The following is a 26,282-nucleotide window of genomic DNA, read 5'->3' on the forward strand; positions in this document are numbered from 1 at the left end:
TGTTTCGGGAAAAAGGCGTTTAAAGTTTTACGCGACAAATGCACGCTCTCACAATTTTAACTACATATAACTTCGTCAATTTTCGGAATTTGCCGGAAAACTGCCACAGAATCTTTTTCATACTATATACAAAATATCGATTTCAATGTATCGATTCTTATTTCAGAAGAATGCTAAAAGATAACGAAAAGAAAAGTGAGGAAATAAAAATTGGAATGACAATACATTTCTGTCATTAAAAATTGATATTAATGTAGAAGACAGGGAATTGTGAATAAAACAAGAAACTTATTGATTATTTAAAATTGTCTTCAAGAAAATGTAAAACTCTATTGCAGTTTCGATTACCTGACGTTTTTCGCGTTAACTTCCTGTAATGGTAAATGTGGTGGAATTGATATTGCATTAGTAGTACAGGGTGGTCATGAAAAAGTGAACTAAAAATGAAGAGTATAATTTGCACAAGCTCTGGTTTTCAAGATAATCGATATTGAAGTGAAACTTGTCACTTCTCAACTTTGCCCACCCTGTTGTCACGTATCAACGCACAGTGTCTAAAGATTATCAATTATTATTATTCAAGAAAATGTATTCATATTTAATTTTGTTATTTGGTTAATCGACGTGCCAATAATTCAAATAATATATTAAGGACACAAGGTTCTTCTCTAATCCTGTTTTAGATTTATAACCGAGACTTCTTAATTATACACGCATAGGTATAGCAATGTATAACTAACAAAAGAAAAAGAAAATGAATAGCAAATGACAGGAAAATAAAATGAAAAATACAAATGGTACATAGTGGGTGAGATTCAGTGACAAAAATAGAAAATTTTTGTTAAAATTTTCGCTGTTATTAAATCTAAACCTGATGCAATATCGGGAGCATAATTAAATAACTACACGAATCTATCAGATTGCAATACTTCAAAGCACGAAGCCCTTTTCACACAAGACACTTTTGTACCTTGCAATTAGCATCTCACACAAATCCACACATTTCCTATCTCTTCCACCCATTTCTAAATTACTGTCTCAGCCACGGGAATGTATCCAAGGCGTCATCCGTAATCCACAACAGTGTCACGTGTGAAAAGGCCTTAACAGGTGGAGGCAGTGATCAGTGGTGCCAAGTGATACTCCTGACTGAAGTGACACAATCCACTGTCTAAAGCATGTGTGTTCAGATCCTTAGCCCAGTTGAAGTGACTACCAAGTGACAAAGTAATTATAGACACTTACGGTGATTGTAGCAACCGTGGAATTAATTGAAGCTCCCTCGCTGACCTGCACCTCGTACACCGATTGCTGGAACACGGGACTTCTGGTGTTCGGCCCGGGAATCACGTTCACCTCGACGATCGTTTGCGAATATTTCCCGCCCTTGTCCGTCGCCTGCACCGTAATACTGTACTGCTCGCCAGCGTTCAACTTCCTCACAGACTCGATCGCACCGGTTTTTGGATCGATTTTGAATTTATGCAGACCGTTATTCGACACGTGGTAAATACTGTACGTTATTTCCGCGTTCTCCCCTTCGTCGTTGTCCGTCGCTTCAACCTAGTGGGTTTGAATGTGTTTGTACATTTTGGTGATCAACCGAGCAAATTTGAATACGGCTTTCTTCGAAATAAATGGATAAAAATAAAGTACAATTTAGAGAACTGGGTCGTGTATCACAAATACAATTGGTGCTATAGATTTGTGTTAGTTTGATATCAAACTTATGAAATCCTTTTACCATAAAAATGTAGGAAATACCGTCAAGGACTCAGTTCCTGAACAGAACCAAATTCCTGATCAGTTTAGGAAAATAAACCAATTAATAAGCTTATTATGGTAAAAATTTATTCTAACAAATTACTAAATAATTATAAAATATTTTGAGATTTATACGCGAAATTTGATTGCTCATAGTAAAACGTGTGAAGGTGACCAGAAACTGCTCCCTTTGCATCTTTCACTTTCAAAGCTAAATTATAAAATGATCATTATTCTGTGTGCACTTTTTTAATACCAAATTAAAGATAAAAGATAGATTTACTGAAATAACAAAAAATCTTTTAAATTTGTTCAAGTTTTCCTTTTACACGTTTAAAAACCCGCGGTACTTACTCTTAAGTGATTAGGAACTGGGTCCTTGACGGTACTTTGATTTAGGAATCCATGTAAGCAAAGTAAGGGAGAAATGGGAAACTGCTATGTAGTGAAGAAAAATGATTAGGCAGTAATAGTGCTCTTAAATTCTATTCATCATACAATTGTAATACTCGAAGTACATATTATGTACCTACTTCAAACATTACATCCTTGCATCCACTCTCCATCGAAATCAAACAAACCGATAAGGAATAAGTTCATAAAAATTGTGTATCATTAGTTTCTCACGAGCAAAATCTCAGCGGTCTCAAACTAGAACACTCCTTATCGTTTTCCTGGCAATTTATTTCTACGAGATCCCCTCGTTTCAGGTTAAACGATTCTCAACTACGTTCATAAATATCGTCGTAATTTCCAACGCCACTTGAGCAGCAATCGTAGTGAAACATAGTGGGTTGTTCTTAGATTGCTCGTTTCAGATATAAAAATGAGCAGCGAAGCTGATTTTAATCGCACGGAGAAATATATATGAAAGTGAACAAACGTGCACATGACCTGTTTCAATCGTAGTTGAGGAAAACCAAATGGCGGTATTAGTATTACTTTGAGTAATAAATACGTTTTTTTTTTATGTACGATAATGAAGCTGCTGCAATGTAGCGAAGCCCTCTCGAGGGTAATAATAAAGAATTGGTTACGATGAATATCTACGTACCTTTGTCACCACTCTCTTTGTTTCTCCAGCTTGAACAGTGATAGGAGCCGTCATAGGGAGCATGGGAGCATTATCATTAACGTCGTTCAAAGTTACAACGAACGACAATGGCGCAGAAGCCGCGACACCCGCCTTTTCTCTGGCGACCACTTGAAACCGAAAACGACCAGGACTCGGAGGGTCTCGGTCTAAATTCTCCTCGTTTACGACCAATACGCCGGAAGAGTCGATCGAGAAGAAGTTGGTGGTTAACTCGAACGTGTACGCTGGCTTCGGATCTTCAGGACTCTGAATAAAATATTTGCGACTTTTAATGTTTGTGGCAGTGAATAAATTTGCACGTATTACTTAAATAAAGTGCGTTGAAGTATATGCTAGACAATGGTATATATTGTTATTTGCTTGTCGACATAATTTTCCATTTTCGACGAGAAAGTTACTGACAAGGGGAGGACACCATGTGATAGACATCGATTTTGACGAGCCTTAGCACGATGGATTTATGTCGAAAATAAGTAAATAGGTGTCCGAGCGGTTCAGCCAATAGGCCTTAATAATAGAAATATTTACATGTAAATTATTAAAAATTTCTTAGTGGGATTTTAGTGGGTAAAAATCGCACAACTACCCTGGCCTCCGTGGGGAATTCCCTTTTGGAGGCGTCGGGGTGTTTTTTGGTGATAGCTCCACGTTAAAATTTGTTTTCTATTTTCATAATTTTTTTTTTAACTTAGGGAAATCTTATATATGCATATATGCACATAAATGCATCCCCAGATATTTCAGGACCACAGAATTTTTTATTATAAAATCTTCTTCTGTCTTAACATGTTGCATCGACACATGCATCTCTAAATTGCGCGAGACACTCTCATATGAAGAGTAAGGGGAAAACAGGGATGCGGAACGCCCCCACTATTTGCCTAAGCACAAGCTTCTGTCGTCAAGGTAAAAGAATAAATTATGTAAGAAAATTAAATTCTTCGAACCTTGTTTCTTTACTGACGAACTAAAAAATTAAAACTTAATTTTCTTGATAAAGCTGTCTTGTGACATTCCCTGTTTTTTCCCTTGCCCTTCGTATGCACATGTATAATAGAAGCACTACACCTCAGTGCACAGAGAATTGATATTTCAATAATCTCAAATAAACGATATCTGAATCGCCGACTATGGTTAACAGCCTACATTCATTTTAGCAGAAGAGATTACGCTACGTCCATCGACGCATAAACGCTTTTGTAAATGAACATGTGGCTGCAACTGTCGTCTCCACACAATAAAACTGCCCAAAATGAATCCATTAGCGCGACGCCGTGCCTGGACAGTTTCACCACAAAACGCGTCGAACGTACCGTACAATTTTCAGCCTGTAATTTCAGCAAAACGGTGGCTGCCTTCGCGCAAATGAAACACCGAGTACATGTTCATCCATTCGCGGACGCGGGGGATTTTCACGAAAACGGGCAAATGTGTCGCGCAGTGTCACTAGTCGAGTATTTTACGGCGACGTTTATATTGTCCATCTCAAGGGGATGCAGTCGAGACGACTGCTACTTTTAACGACACGGTGCTTTCAGAAACCGATAGTTACGCGACTTGGGCACTTTTTCAACGTCATTTGAAACATTGCTTGAAATACTACGTGATTTTAGTGCGCAGTTATTTACTTCGGGAAATGTAATAACGAAGAGAGAAGATAGATCTTTTGCTTTACGATGGAGTTTGAGTTTTTCTTAGGGAATTATTAATAAATACCTTTATTAATCTGAGCAACTTATTATTCAAACAGTTTTTAAGTTAATACGCGTACGAAAGTATGGAAAAGTCTGATTGATTTCTAATCGCAAGGCTAACAGGCGAGAGAGAAGCACTGTGAGGGAATAAGGGGAAGTGGATCGTCTATGGTCAGACAGAAATGCTTGGAACTACAGCTACGTTTCGACGTGCGTTACGGAAAGTAGCACGTCTCATTTGTCATACGAAGAGTGGCACACGAGAAGCAGCACGTTTCAATGTTTATGCCGATAATAAGCATGTTTCGAATATATTACCACGATAGCACGGTTAACATTTCGCCACGAGCAGTAGCACGTTGCAAACGTTGCAGCGAAAAGTAGCACGGTTCATTTGTTTTCCGAAGAGTGGGGTATTTCAGGTTCCGAACAGTTGACGTTGGGCTTCTGTGGCTACCAGTCGTCCGTATTGCCGCTTATTGCTAGCTTACAATGTCTAATAGTGAACATGTTAATTAGTGTGAAGTTGATAAAACTTTAAAATATCTTTGCTCCATTAAACGAATTTAGCTAAATGAATGAAATAATTACAGATTCTGTGTGGTGAAATAATTGTAATATGCCTCGTCCAACACCTTTAGAAAATAATAATAAAAATTATGCAGGACAGGAGGAAGCTAATCTTGTAATGCTAGGTTCGGGTGGTGAGTACCAGATTAATATTTTTGTAAAAATTATATGAAAATGTGTAAAGTTTCTTTTCTTATTATAACAAATAAAACGCAATATGTTTATTTTTGTTTGGATAGAAAATTGCTATAAAAATAGTGCCAGGTTTAGAATTATATATTATTTTGTTTTTTTTTTGTTCAAAAAATTTTAAAACAATCGATTATGTGTAGTAGAGAAATGGAGAACCTTGCAGCAAGAGGGGTGCAGTTCCATTTTTTACAGTTTCGACGTGTAATATATGTAAAAAACAAATGAGCGATTTATTGCAAATCTTGAACCTGCACCCATTACGGTTTTGTGCAATATGAATGCGTCAGATTTGAAAAATTCGCCAAAAATAGAAATAAAAACTTATTAACTCAATAACTACTAGTTTTATTGTAAAATATATATAATTTTCAATTAGCGTTCTCTTTTAATGTTAAGTCAAAGCAATAATTTTGTAATCCTTTTTCCTAATTTACTCAAAGTTCGTAAATATGAAGTTGCACCCCTCTTGCTGCAAGGACACGTGATTCGGGGAGTTTTTTGTAATTCTGTTCATATGGCAACGTTCAGTTCGAGAGTACACCGATGTAGTAGCTCAAAGAGAAACTTATTTTTGACACAGCAATTTCAAAAAATAATGAAAACTATGAGCAAAATAGTCTTAATAGTGAGAATTTTGCCGAGAGTGTGAGTAGCTGCGTCTCTCAAATACGTAAAACACGCGATAGAAAAAAGACTGTCGTGAGAAAACGAACTCTAAATAAGGACTCGTGGATTGACGTGAAGGCAAAGAAAGCACGCAGTTCGGGTATCGAAGGCATTGGAAGGACAGGATTACCGATAAAAAGTAGAAAAATGCGCGATGGATGTAATGATAAGTGTCGTTTTCGCTGTTCCCAAAAAATATGTCTTGGCGCTAGGAAAGCAGCTTTCTCCCAGTTCTGGCAGCTTGGCGACCGAAGTAAACAATGGGAATGCATAACTAATTGGGTACATTCTAAAACATTTCGAAATAATGAAACGATTGATAGTGATTCTGAGAAAGAACCGAAGAAAAAGTTGATCACTCACCGTTTTGCTTTGCCAGATGCAGGCAAACTAATTAAAGTTTGTAAAAAAACATTTCTTGATACATTAGGTGAGTAACTAAAAGTATTAGTAAGCATTTTGAATACTAATAGAAATGATTGAAACTATATTGATTTCTCTGTAAATCTTTAAATTATATTAATACTAATAGAAATGATTGAAACTATATTAATTTCTCTGTAAATCTTTAAAAAAGGCATTTCTTATCAATGGATCAGAACGGCTGATAAAAAGAAGAAGTCTACAAACAGCACTCTCATAATCAATAGTGATGAAAGAGGAAAGCATAAAATGAGACCGCACAAAGTACCAGAAAAATTCAAGCAAGCTGTTCGTGATCATCTCTCGTCTTTTCCCGTAATGGTCTCCCATTATTGCGGGGAAAATACACCCAGGAAACATTTAGAAGAGGGGCTTAGTATTAGTAAAATGTATTTCTTGTTTCAAGAGGAAATGAGGAAAAAAAGTGAAGCGGTGTATGTCACGCAACAAATGTATCGAAAAATTTTCAATACGGAATTTAATTATGCATTTTCTGTACCGAAAAAAGACAGGTGAGATTCAGACATGGTACTGATGTTATGAATAAAAAATACTATACAATCGTACAATATTCTTGATTTTAGGTGTGAACAATGCGAAGCATTCCAAAATCTCTCGGAAAACGAAAAGGCGTTGCAACAGGAAAAACAAAATTTGCACTTAAGCAATAAAAAAAATGAGGGAACACGTGGAACTTGATAAGCAGAGATCAACTGAAGATACATCGGTCTGCGCGATAAATTTTGAACTTTAAAAGATACTAACCACTCCTCGGGCAAATATAGGTCCTTTATATTACATGTTACTATTTTTGTAATGGTTGGTCACGTGGGTCATTTTAATGTTTCAAATAAAATAGCATCATACCTATGGCAATTTATTATTAAAAAATGTAAAAATGGAGTTTACCCTTCGTTGACACTGTGGGTGGGAGCCACCCTTAAGCTGATTTTGACGTTCTGTACCTTCTATATGCCAAATAAATGCCGTTTCTTCAAAGCCGAATTATAAACTATTTTTTTCTCAAAATATTATATCTAAACAACAACCCTATAATTTTTTAGCTTCTAATATTGAAATTTGTAAAAGTTATAATTTTTTAAAGATTTTCTTCGTTTTTTTCTCGAATATGGTAATCTAGAATTTTTCCACAAAAACTGTGATAAAATTTCGATAAAAAAACTATTGGAATACATTCTGGAGGCTTTGGAAATAACCCATTCTTTTTTTTCATAACCATTGGATTCTTTAGATAAGAATTGCAGTCGTTCAAAAATTGCTCTGGGTGTGAGCCACCCAGGTATGTCAAAGTTGATCGAAAAAGGAGGTGTGTCAACGAAGGGTTAAGTTATATACATTACAAAATGCATGTGATACTAAAATTCAATTGTCATTAAAAAAAAAAAGAAGATTTGTCGGCAATAGTGTCTAAAGGTCTTATACCGAGAGAATAAATTCAATTTTATAATGATATTTGGAATGAGTGAAGTTTGACTTATTTCAATAAAGACGTTCCTTTTACTTAAAAAAAAACCTTTATCTAATTATTTTTCCAGTAGAATCCTAGGCAATCTATGAAACGTGATATTTTTCGCGGCTCAAAGCAAAACCAGGTCGCGAAAAAACCTTAACATGCTATTCTTCGCGGCCATGAATGAAAACATGCTACTGTTCCCGCCCAAAATTGAAGCTTTCTATTCTTCGTGGTCAGAAAGAGCGTGCTAGTCTTCGTAAGACTAATGAAATGTGCCACTTTTCATAACGCACGTCGGTATGTAAGTACATGTCTTACCGTGCACTACTTTAAAAACTGTTTTGGATAAAAGTTACCAATATTGGTGAAGGCTTTAAAAACGTGCATCAACCTTGCAACATTTTCATTTACATAAGATTCTAAGCCCTTTAGCGCCAGTACCTAGAACCCGTTGAAGAACAAATATCCCGTTTTTTATATTTTTTTATACCCCTGAATTTTTATAAATTTATTATTTTATTTCTCAATGAATACAGGGTTCAGGTAGGTCCATGTTTCTTCAACGCTACTCCAAACTACTCCAAACATGTACTAAGTAATTTGATGCAAACAGCTAATTTGTTCCACTTCCAAACGCTTTCAAAGGGAATGTATCATACGTATATCATACGTTCGGCGCTAAAGGGCGGTTCATCCCTTTTCGTGAAGTAGGAACAGCACAGTCATCCTGTCTGTCTAGTACAAAAATCTCCCCCACATCATCGAGATTAATTAAAAAGCGTATGAGAACAAATTCCCCGTTAATAAATTCATTGCGACGGAATCAGTGGTGCAATCGACTGCGCATGCATCGCCGAAGCCGTAGCAAATGATTTCGAAAGGAACTACGTAAATAATCTTTAATCTGCTCTTCTTGGCTTTCGCCGATTTTTTTGTTCAAATGCCTGCGTTGCATTCGGTGTAACGGATAAACAGGAACGTTATCCGCTAACAATGAGGTGAATTAAACGGCCGATTCGTATCTCGTTCACGGCTCGTTGACCGGGAGAAGATCAAGTTCACAGATAGGACTTACCAAATCAGCGTCTGAAACGGTGAGCACTATAGGATCGCTATTTTTATCGATAACCTTTGTCCCGATCGGAGCGTTCTCATCAACGAAACCCTCGACGTTCGACGCCGTTATAATTGGAGGATTGCTGTCAACTGGCTTCACGGTGATAGTCAATTTAGCTGTTGCAGATCGCTTCGCTTCGGATACCTCCACAGCCTATGATGAAACAGATAAAGCTTTGTACTCCCCTGTCGGCCTAAATATTTGGTATTGTTTGCGTCTCATTAGCACGATCTGTGCCACCCGGGTCACCGATGACCCACGATATTTATCGCAAAAGAAACTTCAATCCAGCAAACTAATACATTTTTCAATTCGCTGTTGGCATGAAACAGGCGAAAAGGATATTGAAATTGAAGGGGCTTTAAAGGAACACTGAAATTAGACTGAAAATTTGAAAAATAGCGGAACTACTGTCTTTCCTTTCATTGAATATTATAGTCAAAGTTCGCTTTCGGTTTTAGAGGGACTAGGGTAAGTTGAGGCGAGTCGGTGGAGCAGGAGAGTTGGCGGAGTCGCTATACGTAGTTCACCTTTCGTTTCATGTGTTCTTTACTTGTTTAGCGTAAACAAATAAAATTTCAATAAATCTGTAGTTGTTAATTTTTCATGAATGATTATGTGAGTCTTCCAAAGTCGCGAGCCATCCCTTCTAACGACGAGAGCCACCTTTCCTAACACCTTAGGAGGGAGATGGTCAGATGTGATGACTTCAGTTTTCAACCCGATTTTCAGCAAATATTGTCTTAAGGGGGTAGGTTACCCTCAACATGTTCGAAAATTGGTTTTTAGGATGTTTGCACCCTCCGCTAGCTACATCTTTTCTACGTATTTTAAGCGCAACCGGGCCCCGAAATTCTAAAAAATGAAGGAATTACAGTAAAAAATGTACGAGCCTGCACATGTGATCGGATAACGATGTCCAACTTTAAACGCGATTTCCCAGAAACTACGTTTTCCAAAACGGTGGACATAAAATCTCGAAAACCGCTCGAACGATTTGAATGGAAATTCACAGGGAGCTGCAGGAAACTATTCCCCTCCATGTGTTGCGAGCACATTTTTAATATAAATTCTTAAAAAAAGGTAAAAAATATTTTTCCTACAAAAAAGGAAAAAATCAGAAAAATCAACATAAAAATTGTATTAATTTATTTAACAAAATGTTGCTTTCTGCACAAGATGGAGACTGTCTTACAGATTATAAAAATGCCTTTACTTTGTGTTTTAGGTAATTCACCTGTCCGGAATCGGGTTCACCATCAAACGGTGCATCGCGTACACGCTCTCACATTTATATTTATAACTTTTTTCCCTATAAATATATTTAACATTTTCTTTTTGCGCATTAAAGTCAACGAAATGACGCTTAAACAGTAAAACAAAATTTATCTCTATATTCATTTATTACTTCAGAATGTGGGTTTGAAGAAGGGCCTGATTTTGGGCTGTTGCGGGTAACCTACCCCCTTAAAGCAAATATCCACCAGTTTTTTCTAAATCAATATAAAATTCTGAACATATTAGGTTCATTAATAGCTATTTTATATTAGGTGAGCCGACAGTCCTCACCTTACTGACAACTGGAAATTACGCGATGGCGTTTCCACCAGCTTGAATCGCTGCTGTGTTTAATTCGCATTACGTTTACACTCACCTTAATAATAGTGTCGAACTTTTTCGTCACGGTCGTGTCGACCGCCTTGATTTGCTTGACAGCGCCAGTGTTCGGATTTATTTCGAAAAACTCCCGATAATTCGACGGGCTGCCACTGAGAAACGAGTAATGTATGGGCGCGTTTATGCTGTCCATATCAACGGCTTGTATTTTCTCCGGCGATATATTGACTATCCCCGATAACACACCACTCGATACCTAGACAAAAATCACAATGTACAGAACCGGTTCGACAATAGCTTAGAACCGTGTCGTGCGAGATTTAAGTGCAAAGAAATCGGTGGCGTATGGAAGATGGAGGATTGTACGGTGTCTTTCACTTTAGTTTGCACAGTAATGTATATTCATGTTCCTCTGTTTTGGTTTGGTATCTGTGAATGCAGCTCAATCCTCCGCTTCCGCAACACAGAACAATAAATAATTAATCACTCGTATCGATGATAATCTAATCTTCAACATTTACTTGCGCAAATTACTGTCAATTATTACGTTTACGACTATTTTCTATTATTACGTGAATTACGCCTCGTAATAGGGGTGTGCAACTTCTTTGGTAAAGTGTGAACAGTGAATTTCAGAACTGTGCCAATATCCCTGACAACTAAAATGTGCCAAATATTTGTTTGTAGGTATGAAGCAACTGGAATACTTTTGGGCGCCCGCAGCGGAGGGAAAGGGGGAGGCTGCAGACCTGGCTTGAAAAAATTTCTTATTTTTACAAACTAATCTTTATTATGTTTATACTAAAAAAGTGAATATTTTTAAATTTCAATTTTAAAATTTTAATTATCAATTAATCTGTCAACTTGACTGTTTCTCAAAGTTGCCCCCTCCCCCGAAAAAATCTGCGGACACCCTTACTTGGAACTGACAAGGGAACATCCCGAACTCGCAAAATTCAAAAAGTTTGGAAACTTTGTGAATACGTAGGGAATTTCCTCCCCAAATTCACTCTAAGGGGGTGTAATTGACCCCTGAAGAATCCGGTTATTTTCCGATTTTGTGTTATAACTCGCGAACTGTAAAATAATCGTTTACCAAATGCTAGATCTAATTAAAAGAAGTAACTTTTGTCTTGAAACTTTTTTTCCATCTCTTACAGTTCGCGAGTTATAACACAAAATCTGAAAATAGCCGAATTTTCAGCGGTTAATTTCACCCTGTTTGAGTGAATTTGGGCAGCAAACAAAAATTGTGTTGTAATAAGGAGGAAATCTCCCACATATTCGCAAAGTTTCAGAATTGTTTGAATTTTCGGGTTCGGGATCATCCCTTATGAGCTGTGCTAGAATATTTCAAATAGTTCGAAAATATTTGGTTGCACTCTAATCCTTCTTACACTCGTTTAAGATTTTATCCTTCTTTTTTTCTGCAGCTACTTGTTCACACCTTTTTTTCCTTGGTCTATGTAGTGCCGACGAGAAACCCGTTCGCCACGGCTCGAGTCTCAGCTGACCCCTTGGCGTAAGCAACTTCGCTTATCCTTTAAGCGCGCGTCTAAGACTTCGCCCGATTCTTTCTGGAACTACTTGTTCAAACTTTTTGCCTCGCATTTTGCATGCATTTAACCGGGGATATTATGGAAGTTCCTTCAGCCAATTTCTTCGTCTTGCAATGGGTTATTAACTACTAAAATCTAAGATATAGGTGTTGGTTTATTTGCGATGTTAATGAAATCAGTATACGTACGGATGCTGAATATTCCGGGTTGATGCAAGCGCCGTCTAGAAGCATGCAGCCTTGATAGATGAAGGACGGATCCTGATCATCGTCGTCCCTAATGTTCACTGTCAACGTAGTGGTGGATGTGAATCTTTCAGACACGTTTCTTGCCCGATCCTGTGAACAGATTTTTCTTTATTAGCTGCGACCTTTTGTTCACTAGTTACTATGTTTCGTCATAATTATAATGAGAGGGGAATATGCAAAGAAACAGAATTGGCCACATCATTTAATGGGGCCTATATTTCTCATTCGTGGGGGAACTTTTAAATAATTTTTCTTAAACTCTATGTTCAAATAGTTATCTTATAATAGATACATATCATAATGTTTCATCTTAGTTTCCATAACGCTATTAATTGATTTTTGTTTCAGTTCCAGTATTGCCGGCACTGTAATGCATTCCGTACAACTAATCATTTTTTACTAAATATTTCGTAAGTATTATCATTGAATAATACTGAATACGCCATGTTACAGAAGTTACATTAAAATATAAATGCTGGAGCTACGGAGAATTACTACTCTGTAAGTACTTAAGTACCTACTCAGTAGGAGTTTCATTATTCGGATTAATTGATGAATACAGTAGACTGTAACAATCAGCCTACTGCACTTTAACATGCGCAGCAGTCATTCATTGTGTAGTATTGCATTTAGAAATCAGAAATCAGAACTTTAATAATTCCTACTTTTGAATTTCTCGATCCTTGTAATTGCAAGTTACCAATTTGCATATTTCTTTAAAATCCAGTATTTTCATGGCATTTCTTTGTCTGAACCCGTGAACGTTTCAGAATATATAAGAATATCATTTTTCGGAGACAATCTACTTTAGCTTCACAATTTTCATTCTTATTATGCGTGTCATTTCTTTGCAATATTAATTGTTTCATTTGTTCCCCAAACAGGGAGTAGTTCGTGTTCCGTTTCTACTACTAATAAGGGAAGATTCTGAACCCGGATATTCGAAGAATTATGAATCATTGAGGATATGTAAAAGATATATAAGTATGCATTACGCAATTTTTTTTTGCTGCCCAAAAATTCCCAAATTCACTCTAAGGGGGTGACATTGATCCCTGAAAATCCAGCTAGTTTCCAATTTTATGTTATAACTCGCGAACTATAAGAACTGTAAGTTACCAAATGAGAGTCCTAATTAAAAGAAATAACTTTTGTCTGTAAACTATTTTTCTATCTCCTCAGTTCATATTCAGGGGTCAATTTCACCCCGTTAAAGTGAATATATCCTCTACATTTCCCCAAAGTTACATAATTTTTTTTAATTTCCGGGTTGGGGATCTTCACTTGTAAGACAGTAGGTATTTGCCAAAGTGCCAAAGTGCCAAAGCAGTTACTAATTCAGTTTGCCAGGTAAATCTGTCCAAATATTAAAAACCTATTTGGTTAAACGACACCTATTTGAATACTCGAAAATTCTGCAATGAATGCTCAAATAATCAAATACCTATTCAGTTAAGCAACTGTTTCAGTTAAGCAACTGTTTCAGTTAAGCAACTGTTTCAGTTAATCGAAATCCTACTGTAATCGAAAATAAAAGTGAACAGTGATAAAAATAAACTTTTGCAATGAAGTTCGCACATACTACATCGTGTTATATTAATTATACCCTGGCATAGCAACTCTATACTATATTTCTGCATCAATGCAACACATGACCACCAATTTTTTAATCGTAGTGCATATCGATTTCTTCAATTCATGTACAACTGCTTTTATTTAGCTGACTTCTGAACATACTTTCACTTCAATCGCTTCAACGAAGTACGGATTCCGACACAGATTAACCGAACGCGGTATAGCCAGAGTGAGTACACAATTCACATCGCTCGTGTAATCTTGGCACGTACATCATTATCGCTGGATACTGGGACGAGTAGCAATGATCCAATAACGAGCATCGACTGAGAATAGCGGAAAGATATTCACAATAGTAGTCCCGAACGGATTCACGAAAACAGACGTCCGTCAGCATCGACGATACCGTGCAATTTCACGTTGACTTCGCGAGCTAAAATTATTAGGTAACTAGGTCAGGCTTACAGATGGATAGAACGTGAGAAACTTTTGTTGCTTCTCTTGTTTCCCTTCCTCTGGTAAGTTGGTATAAAAGTCAGAGAATAGCTCGAAGTGAATTGTTGAGTCAAATTCATTATAGGATGTAGGGGAATGTAGTTCTGCTATGTCGTTCATCATAAACATGAAATTTAAATTTACATTTACACAAATACTGTATAACTGCTGGCAGAATTGGGTAGTTGTTAACTTTGCTTTGATAAACAAATAAAAAATATAGAATAAACTGAGGTCGTATGAGACTATGTTTGGGAAAAAATAACTGAATAATTATAAATTCAAATAATAGGAGAAATAGTGTAAAACGTTAAAGCGATATGCAATCAAATGCACGTACACTTATTATGACTATTTTGATATCATCTTCACAATACTCAATATAGAAAATTCTTGCGTTAAAGTACGTGTAGTAGTCACGCAACTAGTTGTCTGGAAAAATGGTCAAGCTAATTCTTAAGCAACAAATCCTTCGACTTATTGTATATTTTTAATAACGTACTATAAACAATATAAACAGAAATGCGGGTAATTTTTAGTGAAGTCGTTTAAATTGACACATAGTCACGCACCGATGACAAATTGAATTTATTTCTTTTTAAGCTCACCCCTTACAACAAAACGTTATTCTTCTTTCTTCTCGCATATGTAGGGATTCTACAGAAACATTAAAATCGCAAAATCAATCGGAAGTTAAAGTACACATATTTCGTGTTCAATGACAACCCACTTGGAGGAAATATGTATGAGTACAAAAGGATTACGATGCAGGTGTTAGTTAGGTTTGTCTGATACATCATTTAACTTCCCTTTAATCCTCGCACAGGATCAACGGAACCCTAAAATGGGATTCGGTGTTGGAACCCTGAGACTTTCTGCCTGAGTTGGTATCGCCACTTAACACGTCCACTGCAGCAGTTAATTTCAGTGCTCTGGTGTGAATGCGATTCAGGACTTGTATGGCTTCTACAATTTTCTAGCAAATCAGAAAGTACGCAGCACTATCATTATAACCATAACAGATTTTTCTACTATTTCTGCAACTTCAACTTCTACATTTCTCGTTATCCTATTAACGAAGTTATGACTTAGAGCACGCATTCCAGTTTCGTCACCGTGGCAGAAATCCGATACTAGATATGCAAGTCCCATACCGCAAGGTACCCTAGTTTGACTGGCCGTTTTCAACGGCTTTTTCAGGAATTTATTTAACGAAAACTATAAGTTTATTCTGTGTGGCGTTTTGCCCGAATATTAAGGTATGTTTGAAGTAAAACTCAGAATTTTTGTGAGCATTTTTGTTGAAAATTCACAGAGTCGTAGTTGATGGCATACGCCTCCACAAAAAAAGCCTTGTTTGTCGGGCGCACTCGTAGCGACTGTACCCTTCATCCAAAATTAAAAAACCGAAGCTTATTTTCATCCTTAGATGTGTGACTATGCTCGGTACCTCAGTCCTCCCCCAAAAAACAAAACTTAACAAAACGACGACTCTTGAAATAAAAACGATTGATTTTTACCAAAAATTTTGACTGTTTTGACCTGACTACATTGTGTATTCTTAACAGAAACAAAGCTGCAGGCATCGATCGTAGCCAGTCGTATGCAGAACATGTACACGAAACCGCTACCCGATCCGTCCAGTAGTTTCTGAAAAATCACTGCGCCCTTCTTAAGAAATGTCGTTTTCAGAAAAACGCGTTTAAAGTTTTTACAGACAATACAATGCCTAATAAACTATCTGGTAATTTTACGAATTTCGCTGCGGTACTTTGCAGAAACATGTTTGGGGTAAAAAAAAATATAAGAAAACGCAAAAAAGTCAATTTTTGGGCCCATCAAATTAGAGTAACTTAACTACCGAATTCGCGACTTCCCTATATCTCAACCACAAATCATACAATCTTCCGTTTCCCAACTTTGTCCCCAGTTATGGAGGATCCTGTATTTTTTAAAGCAATGCATCGCTGGCTATAAAACTCCAGAACAAAAGCCTGGGACATGAGGGATCAGGGGTTTCGATGCGGCTACGAGTGGAACTTAAAAGCCACGGTGACCCAGTACTGGCTTCGTTACCGCTTCGCGGGACCTCTCTCTTTCACTTTGCCCTCTATCATTTCTTCTTTCTCCTGTTTCGTAACAACGGGCGTGGCCCCGTTTACCGTAACTACGGTGCAATTTCGTTTGATTCATTGAAAACGAGGGGAACGTCACTCGTAATTCCCTCGGGATGCACGTGTCCACCATCGTAAGTCACTCGTTCCCGTTGAGTTATCGTGATTGAAATTCGCTTCCAATTGGCTCGCCGTTGCCAGCTTACTATCTATTTGCGAGACATCGCATCCTTATTTCGAAATCGCGCGGGGATGCACGCCACTTCTTCGTGCTTGACAATTTTACGAGGCGAACTTCTGCGGTCGAGCTTTAAGGGAACGAGAACGCGCGACGATTGTCGGCAGTCCGTGCGTATGTACATACAGGGTGGCTCGATCGAACACAGGTGGGCATCATTTTAGGAGGTATTTCTATAAGCTAAAATAAGACGAAGTTGTGTTTGAGGCAACTTTGATTAATTATGTTTTCTATTGCGAGTGTTAATTCGTAAAAATTCACATACTCAACTATAATAACGTAGGAGTGATAGACTTCTATTTTTCACTAAAATGGTTTATGAAATTACATTGAAATATACCTGCTTATTTTATAGAATCTTTAATGCATATACTAACGCTTTAGAAGATTTGGTTATAGAGGGTTAATTGTTGAAAAGAAGTAAAAAGCGTTTTACGCGAGGGACTTAAGAGTTTAGACTAGAGATATAAATATTCGAATATTCGAATAGTAGAAAAATTCGATTAATTTCGAATACGGATAATGTCCTCGAATATTCGAATATTTGAATAATAGGGAGTATTCGAATAATTTGGAGTGTTCGAATATTCGAATAGTTGGAAGTGTTCGAATATTCGATTAATTTGGAGTATTCGAATATTTGGGAGTGTTCGAATATTCGAATAATTTGGAGTATTCGAATATTTGGGAGTGTTCGAATATTCGAATAATTTGGAGCATTCGAATATTCGGAGTGATCGAATTTCGGATTGTACCTACCGAATAAGAATCTGAACATGAATATTTGTCCACATTTTATTGAGAAATTCTTTTTATATTGGCCTTCACAATAAAATTATTTGTTTTTCAAATGATAAATTTGAAACTTTATTAATCTTTGGTAAATTTATAAATTTTGAAACGAAAACAACCATCAGCTATTAGTATTATTATTCTGATTATTTTACAATCATTATTCGAACAAATTATTCAAATAAATAATGACGAATTATTCGAATAAGTAAAAGAATAATTTGTTGCAAAGAGTAAATAATTATTATTTAAATAAAATATTGTACCAAAAATAACTTTTTCGGATACACCTTTATGTACTTGCAGCTCATTTTGATTTTACATATTTCTTTTATTTTGTAATTATTATTATCTTCTATTTTTTGTGATTTATTTGATTTCATGCACTTAGCGTATTTTTTTACTTCTTTGAAGGTTTTTATGGGGATAATTACATTACATTGCGTTACATTTAGTTGAAACAATTGAAATAATCCCCACTGTATCGCTTGAGAAATAAATAAATGTATAGCCGAATATGAAATGAATTTCACGATGAAGTATGAAAATATATTTTATGTTCAGATTCCTATTCGGTACAATTCGGATATTCGAATACTCGAATGTCAAATTCAATTCTCTGGTATTCGAATATTCGTAACAGCCCTAAGTAGTTTAGAGTTTAGACTACTGCCAACGCACAGTAGTACTTAGCCAGGTCAGGCACGGCGAGAGCAGTAGTCTAATTATACGTTGTAAGTAAACGCTTTGTAAGCGCATTTTCAACAATTAACAACTGGAAAACGAAGCCTCAAATGCACTTTCGTCATTCTTAATTTTGGTCTGTAGAATCGCCCAGTGAACGGTTGCCCGCCTATAGTCGAACACCCTGTGTATGGCGAAAGCAGGGTACGAACTAGTCGGAATTGCATATAAGAAGGACGAAGTTGGAGGGTAACATCTGCTGGTAATATTGTCGAGAGTCTCGTTGGCTGGAATAGTAATGCGATTGCAGTTGGAAGCAACTCGCGTTAATTGTGCGAATTGATGTTAAAAATAGCAAGACCAATTGGAAATTTTTTGGTACTGATTATTGTAAGGTTGTCTACTTGAGTAAGACTGGTAGTTGAAAAAAGGGCTAAAAGGGATCTTTGTTGGAACTGGAGCACGAGATGCGAAGATTAAGTTGTATTCTGACGAATTAAATATATACAGGTGTATTTATAATTATAAAATATGTGTTACAACAAGTTCTCAGTAACTTATCTTTTTAAGAATTTTAATTAATATCCAGTTTACTATGAAATGTTATTTACATAATTTGAGTTGAAACAGATTTAAGTAGTTACTATGGGGAACTTTGCAAAATCACATCTATTATAAATCTTTGAATTTACTGTTTAGCGAATTTTATTCATTAATTTCTGTCAGCTTTCAACTACACAATTATCGACAAGGCTTTCTTCTGAACCAAAAATTAAAGAAGCAAACAACGTAAAAAGTTCAATTTATTATCTATGTATTAACACCTACTTTAAAAAATTAAAGCTTTAGCAAACATTTAGAATGGAAGAAGGTTCAAGGAGAATTAATTTTAAAAGGTCGATTAATACTGTTATTAATTAAAAGAAAAGTAGTAAAATTGAAATTAATCTTTCACAGTTGATTTTTTATACACGGTAGGAACACGTAAACGTCAAAGATCGCAGCGTAGAAATGTTGCCTTTACATTCAAAAAGGCTTATGCGGTTCGTGGAACGGAGCTACAATGCTTTTGGGAAGCAGCAGACCAGCTGTTCCATATAATATTCAAATGAGGCACACCTGTGCCTCAGCTGTTGCAGCTACTACGACTTGATAGAAAGCTCCATTATGTGGCCAAAACATTACAGAGATCCACTGGTTACTATATACATTTCTGTCATGTTGATTTATCCCAAGATTCAAACCAATGGCATCACTCTTAAAAATGATACGTTAGAATACTCTCATTCAGCAGCAGTAATTGAAATTGGTACCAAAAGGCATTTATATACATATATATATGTGTAGGAATTATCAAATTATTTATTTTGAATGGAGGTGTAAAATAAATAATTTGATAATTCCTACAACAAAACTCCGTCCGGTTGCCAATCTCAGAGATAAATATTCATTTACAGAGTCTGTTTCCTTGAAAATGGGCAAACATCGCAAGCCCAAATCACATGTATATTTTAAATAAATTCAAAGCCAGCAAAATGATGACTTAACCCCCCCCCCTAATTTCACGTGAACTACCCTATGTTTCAATTTCATCAAAATCCCTTATGTGAAATATACAAAACGATAGATGTGCTTTAAAACACAATCATGATGCAGATCCAGCAACATACCTCCATTATTTCATTTGCTCGAGTGCTTAATGAAGAACAAAAACTCTTAAGACTAAACTACCAAAGGAGCCTACATTTTAAACATCCACTTGTTGTGCGTTTGTAGAGATAAATAACGACGTTTGACAAAGTTATCATAATTAAAGGGTTACACACCTTTGAGAGGTTGGAAAATAGGGTTATCTTTAGGATTTTTTTCATTTAAAAATCGGTATATTAAAAAATCAAGACATACACCTTTTTGTGTATAAATTAAGCTGTATTCTCTTCAAAAAGAAATTTGATTTCTTAAGAAATGATGCCATAGCAGCCCCTTCTCTCAAGGCCTCCTCACCTTTGCGGTACCAAAAATATTTCAGAGATTCCTAGACCGATTAAAATAAAACTTTGCACGAAAATTCTTAAGACTATAATCTAGTACTGGTCGAAGCCGATTTTCCGATTCGTGTCTTGTTTTTTTTATTAACAAAAGAAGATGAAAACTTAGGTCGAAAATGACATGCTTGACTTTGACGTAGTTGCCATTTTTCCAAAAGTAGATTTTTCCACCAATCTTTCTGAAACTTTGTAGGTTTCTTCTAGACATTCAAATCTAGTCTTTAATCGAAGCATTTGTTTTTCCAATGCATAGTTTCTATTTTATGGACGGAAAATGACTGTTTTTTCTACAAAAACCGATCATTTCACTTTAAACATCTGCCATCTTGTCCCAGATCAACAATTTATAAAACGGAACGATTAAACACTAGATAAACTATTGTACTACCTAAATCTTCTTCGTTTTTATATTCCAGATAACCCAGCTCCGAATAACGTTGTTCACCGCAAAACATGTTTCTAAAAACAGCTTCCGGGGAATCAGTTGTAATTGTGCAATAACTAAATATTTTTATACCAAAGCATAACATAATAACCTGTTAAAGTGTCCCTCACCTGCACACAAAAAGCATCGCATAAAAATATGCATGTACTTTCTGAAATAAATTCCCAAAGAATCGATTCAGTTTCTACCTCCTGACGGTAGGTAACCCCTTAAGCAGGTATCATTGCGTCCCTACATACGCGTGCACCTCCTGCTTGGCTCAAACATTACACGGGTAAAGTCACGAGAACCAGGCGCTTCATTGCAGCCTGATTGATAGAGACATTAATGGAAGTTTATGTAATGCCTGACCGGAATTGATGAATATATGACGTTGCTCAATCGGTACCTACATCATACACTGTCAATGTCGACGGCTAAAGGATTCCGTCACGCGTGAACCGTGCTCGATCAACATACCATGTGGTCACTTACCATTGAAACGGCGTCAACGACATCGTCGGCTCCTGATCGCATCAGAGCCACGACCAAAAGCACTTTCACCAGATTAAAAAGTCCCATTGTCGATCCTCTATGTCTCGTTCTATCCGTTCTTCCACTTGCTCCCCCTCGACCCGTGCATCATTTCGTTCAACCTTGAAATCGCGCAAGCCTGACGGCGTCACTCGGCACCGTTCCCGACGCAACAGACGCGAAAGCATACGTGTCCCAAGAATCCCATAGATTAGCGTGCAATAAACGAACGAGACAGTAGGCGTGTTTCTCGTGCCCATGGTATAGCTAGGCGTTCACTATGTCGTTCGTCAAACTGGTCATGCATCCTTAGCATTCGCGTGCAAGCGGCGTCGTTAAATTGCAACATTCCTATGGCGTTATATAAATCATCGGCCCTTTAGGTCGCTATGCGCGGCGCGCGTTTAGCGTTAACTTGCCTTTAAAGCACGCCTTTGAGAAACAGAGAAATAACCCGACAGGAATATCAGCCTCGTGCCATTTCATTTCCATACGATGTACTCTTCGTAATAAAGGCGCTCGACCTTTACGAGGCTGAAAAGCAATTAGTGGTCTTGTTATAATTTCTAAACTTAAGGGGGCATTCTCGTCCAGAAGCTTTTGCCTTTCTTTAGGGGCGACGCACAAAAATGCCACACACTTTTTACCGATGAGCTTTATCCACGCGTACTCATTAACATTTCAGTAAGTAATAAACGAAATTTCAGGTGTGTGTAATAATAATTAATGCAGATAGGGATCATCTCGTAAATCGTGTGCAAAAAAAGTTTGCCTCGTGGTGTGCACAATTTTATTCCAGCTGTTCCGCTGGTCTCAAAGAAGAGACCAAAAGGATTCTTGATCAGTAAGATTGTGGCTATAACCTGTAGTAGAATTGTACAAAAAGATATAAACCTCACAAAATGATGGCACTTTGAATTTACTTTCACTTTTGCGTTTTTTCGTCTTTAAACAACCCTGAACATGTGAGAAAAGGCTGTTTCGATTTGATTCAGCTCTGCAGGATAGAATTATATGTTTTCCGAGGGTGTACGACAAAGATGTAGGTACCAGATTGGTCCACTAGAAGTTGAGATATTCTGCACATCGTCATGAAGAACACCGTTTCGAGAAAAATCCATATTTTCATTAATTATTATTATATAAGGCTGAAATTTGTATCACTACTCACCGAAATGTTAATAAATACGTGTGGATAATGGTCATCGATAAAAACTGTCTAGTTTTTTTGTGCGCCGTCCCTAAAGAGGATATAGGATCTCGTCCCGCTAGACCAGAGATGGGCAAAATTTTTATTTAAATAAAAATTGCCAATGACGAATAAAAATTAAAAAAAATTATTCGGCATTTATTAACATTCCTCGTCGAATAATCTAAAGTATCTTTTATTCGATCCGTTATTTAAATAATGTTTTATTTAGTTAATGCCCAACTCTGCTCTAGACGAGAATACTCCCTGAAACGTAACCCCTAATCTGTCTTATTTCAACTTCCAATCTGTATCTATTATGCGAAACAACAGAGCATATACTACTGGAGGTCCCATTGCCTTGTGTCTCCTGTCCCCGAAACTGTCGCCAACATCACGCGAGAGAGAAACACATGTGCGAGCTAGTGCGAGTGAGAGGTGTACACCGGCGCATGCGCATTGCGAGCGATTGGGAGTCCCTCGTTCTACCTCCCTAGCTCGCTCCATCGAGAAAGATGTTGGCGACAGTTTCGGGCTCTCAATGAGACCTCCCTGTCTATATGCTCTAAGGAAACAACAGCGAGGTCCTAGTATCGTTGCTGTAACTCATTTATTTTATCTGCTGTTTCAGAAGAGTTTCGAGCGTAACATTGCCTCCGCTGTAGCGACCTGTATTAAAACGGCAAGATACAATTACGATATTGTAATTTCAGAATATTACACAATGACAGCGCTCTGGGGTACCTGCACACTGTGATACACGTCTATCACGCACAAAGGCAAAGAAATAACTCGCGTCGTATTCAAATTTCAAAGCGCCGTGCGCTCCGACGATTTTATCATTGAACTCTGTGATTTTCTTCTGTGAGCGCCGCGTGTACGGCAGGTTTTTTACAGAAATCGATCATCCGTGGAGTCGCGTGCACCGTCGAGAACGCCTCGGGGGTGCTCCCAGAGTTTCCGGAAACGTCACGTGCCCGTTACACCTTGCGCAATCTGCATGCACGCCTGTTTTTCCACGCCTCGATAACATCATTGCCTCCAATCGAGATTGCCGTGCAATTTCATACGGTCCAGCGCCAGTCGCCGAGAGACGCTCCTACTCGCGCGCGGGTTCGCCCTCATTGTTTTCTTCCAGCCCTGAGACCAAGTCGCGCCGCTATCTAATATTGCTACCTATTCGACGCGGAAGGAACCGATCCACGATCGGTAATCACCTAATCACCGCTTCGCGAGATACGTCCCCTTGGCGTAGAAGTAAGGAACAGCTTCGCGTCTGGGCTTCAACTCGAGGTCAACCGAAGTTAACAATACATTCAGAGTTTTCTAAAATTTTCCAATCCCCCAAAGTTGTCACTCCCCAAAATTTGCTGCTCTCCAAAATTTTTCACCCTCCAAAATTTGCTGCTTCTTAAAATTTGCCGCTCCAAAATTTGATGCTTCCTAAAATTTCCCACTCCCCCAAATTTGCTACACCTCAAAATTTGTAGCTCTCCAAATTTTGATGCTTCCTAAAATTTTCCAATCCCCCAAAGTTGTCACTCCCCAAAATTTGCTGCTCCCCAAAATTTTTTACTCCTCACAATTTGATGCTTCCTAAAATTTCACGCTCCCCCAAATTTGCCTTTCTCCAAAATTTGTCACCCTCCAAAATTTGCTGCTTCTTAAAATTTGTCGCTCCAAAATTTAATGCTTCTTAAAATTTCCCGCTCCCCCAAATTTGCCTCTCTCCAAAATTTGTAGCTCTCCAAATTTGTATGCTTCCTAAAATTTTGCAATCCCCCAAAGTTGTCACTCCCAAAAATTTGTTACGCTCCAAAATTGCTTGCTCTCCACAATTTGATGCCTCCAAAATTTATCGCTCCCCCAAATTTGCCGCCCTAGAATGCCCCTTTATCAAATTTACCAATCGAATCACCTTGTAACGTAAAAAGACGAATTTCTGCAATGCTATTTGGAAAAAGGGTTTTAGATGTAATTTTCTTTTATTCCCTTAACTTTTCACGCCAAGTTTACTACATTCATTGCTATCGAATTGCACATTCCAGAAACGGAGTGTCTAATTTAACGTTCACTCGCAGAAAGTCACGGAACAGTAAACGTCTATCACTGTAATGAAACTAGCTAATTGACCGTCATTCGGTGATTTGCATAAACTTTTTATCACCAGTGAAATCTGAACACGCTACGGGGCTCTGGCGCTCGCCACGCGTGAAACGGATACCGATGTGCACCTACGCCGTTGCACAAACACTCGGTACATACAAGGGAAGCGGCTTCTCGTAGTCCACGTTGCAGAAACCGTTCGTCTGACGAACACCCACATATCCATCTAATGTTCGCCCATTAATCTCCGTTCCCGAAGAACGTCGGCATGGATCTTGTGCCGATGGAACGTTTCGCGGCACTGGTCGAGCCTTACATTACGTATTTCGACCGTTCGCAATTACGTTCGCTGCGCTCAAGGAAGCTGAAACGACATCCCCCTTTCCAGGTTTTAATTTTATGCCTAACTAGCAAAATACCCGTGTTTCGCTACCGTAGAAAAATTAAGAGGAATTACTTTTATATCTGTTTTTTTTTTAAAGTAATTTTATATGTAATTTTTGTAAAGTAACATTTGTTTAACGAACATTTATATATGTACACGTTGGGTAACCTTTGTGAATTAAAACCAAGTTGATATCTAATCGGGCCTAAGAGATATTAAGGAGTCTGACAAAATACATTTCCCCCCTTTTTCCGCCCTTGGGGATGGAATTTAAAAAAATCCCTTCGTATCGGGCAAGTACGTCGTAAAAGGAGCACACTCGTTGATGAATCGGTGAGTGACACCTCATATAATATATAAATAAATAGATAAATAGATTACAATTTCCGTTTCAGAATTTTCTATATCACGAAAGGTGTAGAGTTTTCGTTTCAAATGTCTTTTGAAAAGGAAAAAAAATAGTTTTTGTTTACTCGTATGGATTAAATCGCGTTTGGTAGATTTTACTTCAGCTCCGAAATGTTCGAGGAAAATATATTTACTCCTGTATGTATTCGTATATTATTTCCTAGATGTATTCGATTACCATGAATGTTCAGATATTCAAATGTTCAGAACTTGGACTGTTATCGACAAATATAATGCCGCGAATATTCAGATACATAAATATTCAACTACCCAAACACTTGAATTATATTCAAAAATTGAATAAATGAACACTCGAATAAAAAAAAACGATTCAACAGTTTCCACACTTTGGAATTGCTTATGTAAGTATTTAATGCCACGTGCAATTGTTAGCGAAGAAAATAGCGACTCTGCTACTACAAGCCCAAATTAAACTATTCACAATTTCCTTAGTACTTCTGGAGAAGAGAATATGGTACGTATAGTCAGGCTGAAATTCTTGATGAGTTAATACTGTCAGTGCCTCTCCTATCTTCCTACGGAAATACTTAGGGCGCCTTAGAATGCCTTTTGTACAAGAATACATACATACCACTCCACATAGCACGGATTTGTATTCTTTCTTTATTATTACGAAATAATCAGTTTGTATCTCTTCTTCTATGAATAATGGATACATATATAACTATTTCGTTATTGCATACGCGATTCGAAATTATATATTATTGTTTATACGAATACTAAATCAAATTCGTCGGAAAATTTATATATTTCAGCCTTGCTTAGTTGATAATTCCATTTAAAGTACAATTTTTAGTAATATAAAGCAGCTGTGCATACTGTTACGTAAAAAGTATCCATCACTGTTAA

At 37.2% G+C, this 26,282-nt stretch overlaps 2 protein-coding genes across 6 annotated transcripts in view; one reads left to right on the plus strand and one right to left on the minus strand.

Moving 5' to 3' along the window:
- Positions 1 to 7,915, plus strand: part of LOC143374394 (uncharacterized) — a 32,499-nt gene extending 24,584 nt beyond the window's left edge. Inside the window, exons 2-5 of one of the 2 annotated variants that reach the window (XM_076822544.1) lie at positions 5,148 to 5,258; positions 5,897 to 6,412; positions 6,560 to 6,917; positions 6,990 to 7,915. In XM_076822544.1, the coding sequence (XP_076678659.1) occupies positions 5,174 to 5,258; positions 5,897 to 6,412; positions 6,560 to 6,917; positions 6,990 to 7,104 (1,074 nt within the window). In that variant the 5' untranslated portion in view covers positions 5,148 to 5,173 and the 3' untranslated portion in view covers positions 7,105 to 7,915. Of the gene's footprint in view, positions 1 to 4,789; positions 5,259 to 5,896; positions 6,413 to 6,559; positions 6,918 to 6,989 lie in introns of those variants that run through there. The other variant, XM_076822543.1, reaches the window with a different exon arrangement.
- The window catches only part of Cad99c (cadherin 99C), a 226,191-nt gene that overhangs the window by 14,846 nt on the left and 185,063 nt on the right, over positions 1 to 26,282 (minus strand). The window contains exons 1-6 of one of the 4 annotated variants that reach the window (XM_076822502.1): positions 21,271 to 21,868; positions 12,361 to 12,510; positions 10,651 to 10,869; positions 8,955 to 9,149; positions 2,819 to 3,106; positions 1,246 to 1,563 (exon numbers count right to left, since the gene is read on the minus strand). In XM_076822502.1, coding sequence (XP_076678617.1) covers positions 1,246 to 1,563; positions 2,819 to 3,106; positions 8,955 to 9,149; positions 10,651 to 10,869; positions 12,361 to 12,510; positions 21,271 to 21,372 — 1,272 coding nt within the window. In that variant the 5' untranslated portion in view covers positions 21,373 to 21,868. Of the gene's footprint in view, positions 1 to 1,245; positions 1,564 to 2,818; positions 3,107 to 8,954; positions 9,150 to 10,650; positions 10,870 to 12,360; positions 12,511 to 14,267; positions 14,373 to 21,270; positions 21,869 to 26,282 lie in introns of those variants that run through there. The other 3 variants (XM_076822503.1, XM_076822504.1, XM_076822501.1) reach the window with 3 other exon arrangements.

This window comes from Andrena cerasifolii, chromosome 10 (assembly GCF_050908995.1).
Source record: "Andrena cerasifolii isolate SP2316 chromosome 10, iyAndCera1_principal, whole genome shotgun sequence".
Classification (NCBI taxonomy): domain Eukaryota; kingdom Metazoa; phylum Arthropoda; class Insecta; order Hymenoptera; family Andrenidae; genus Andrena; species Andrena cerasifolii.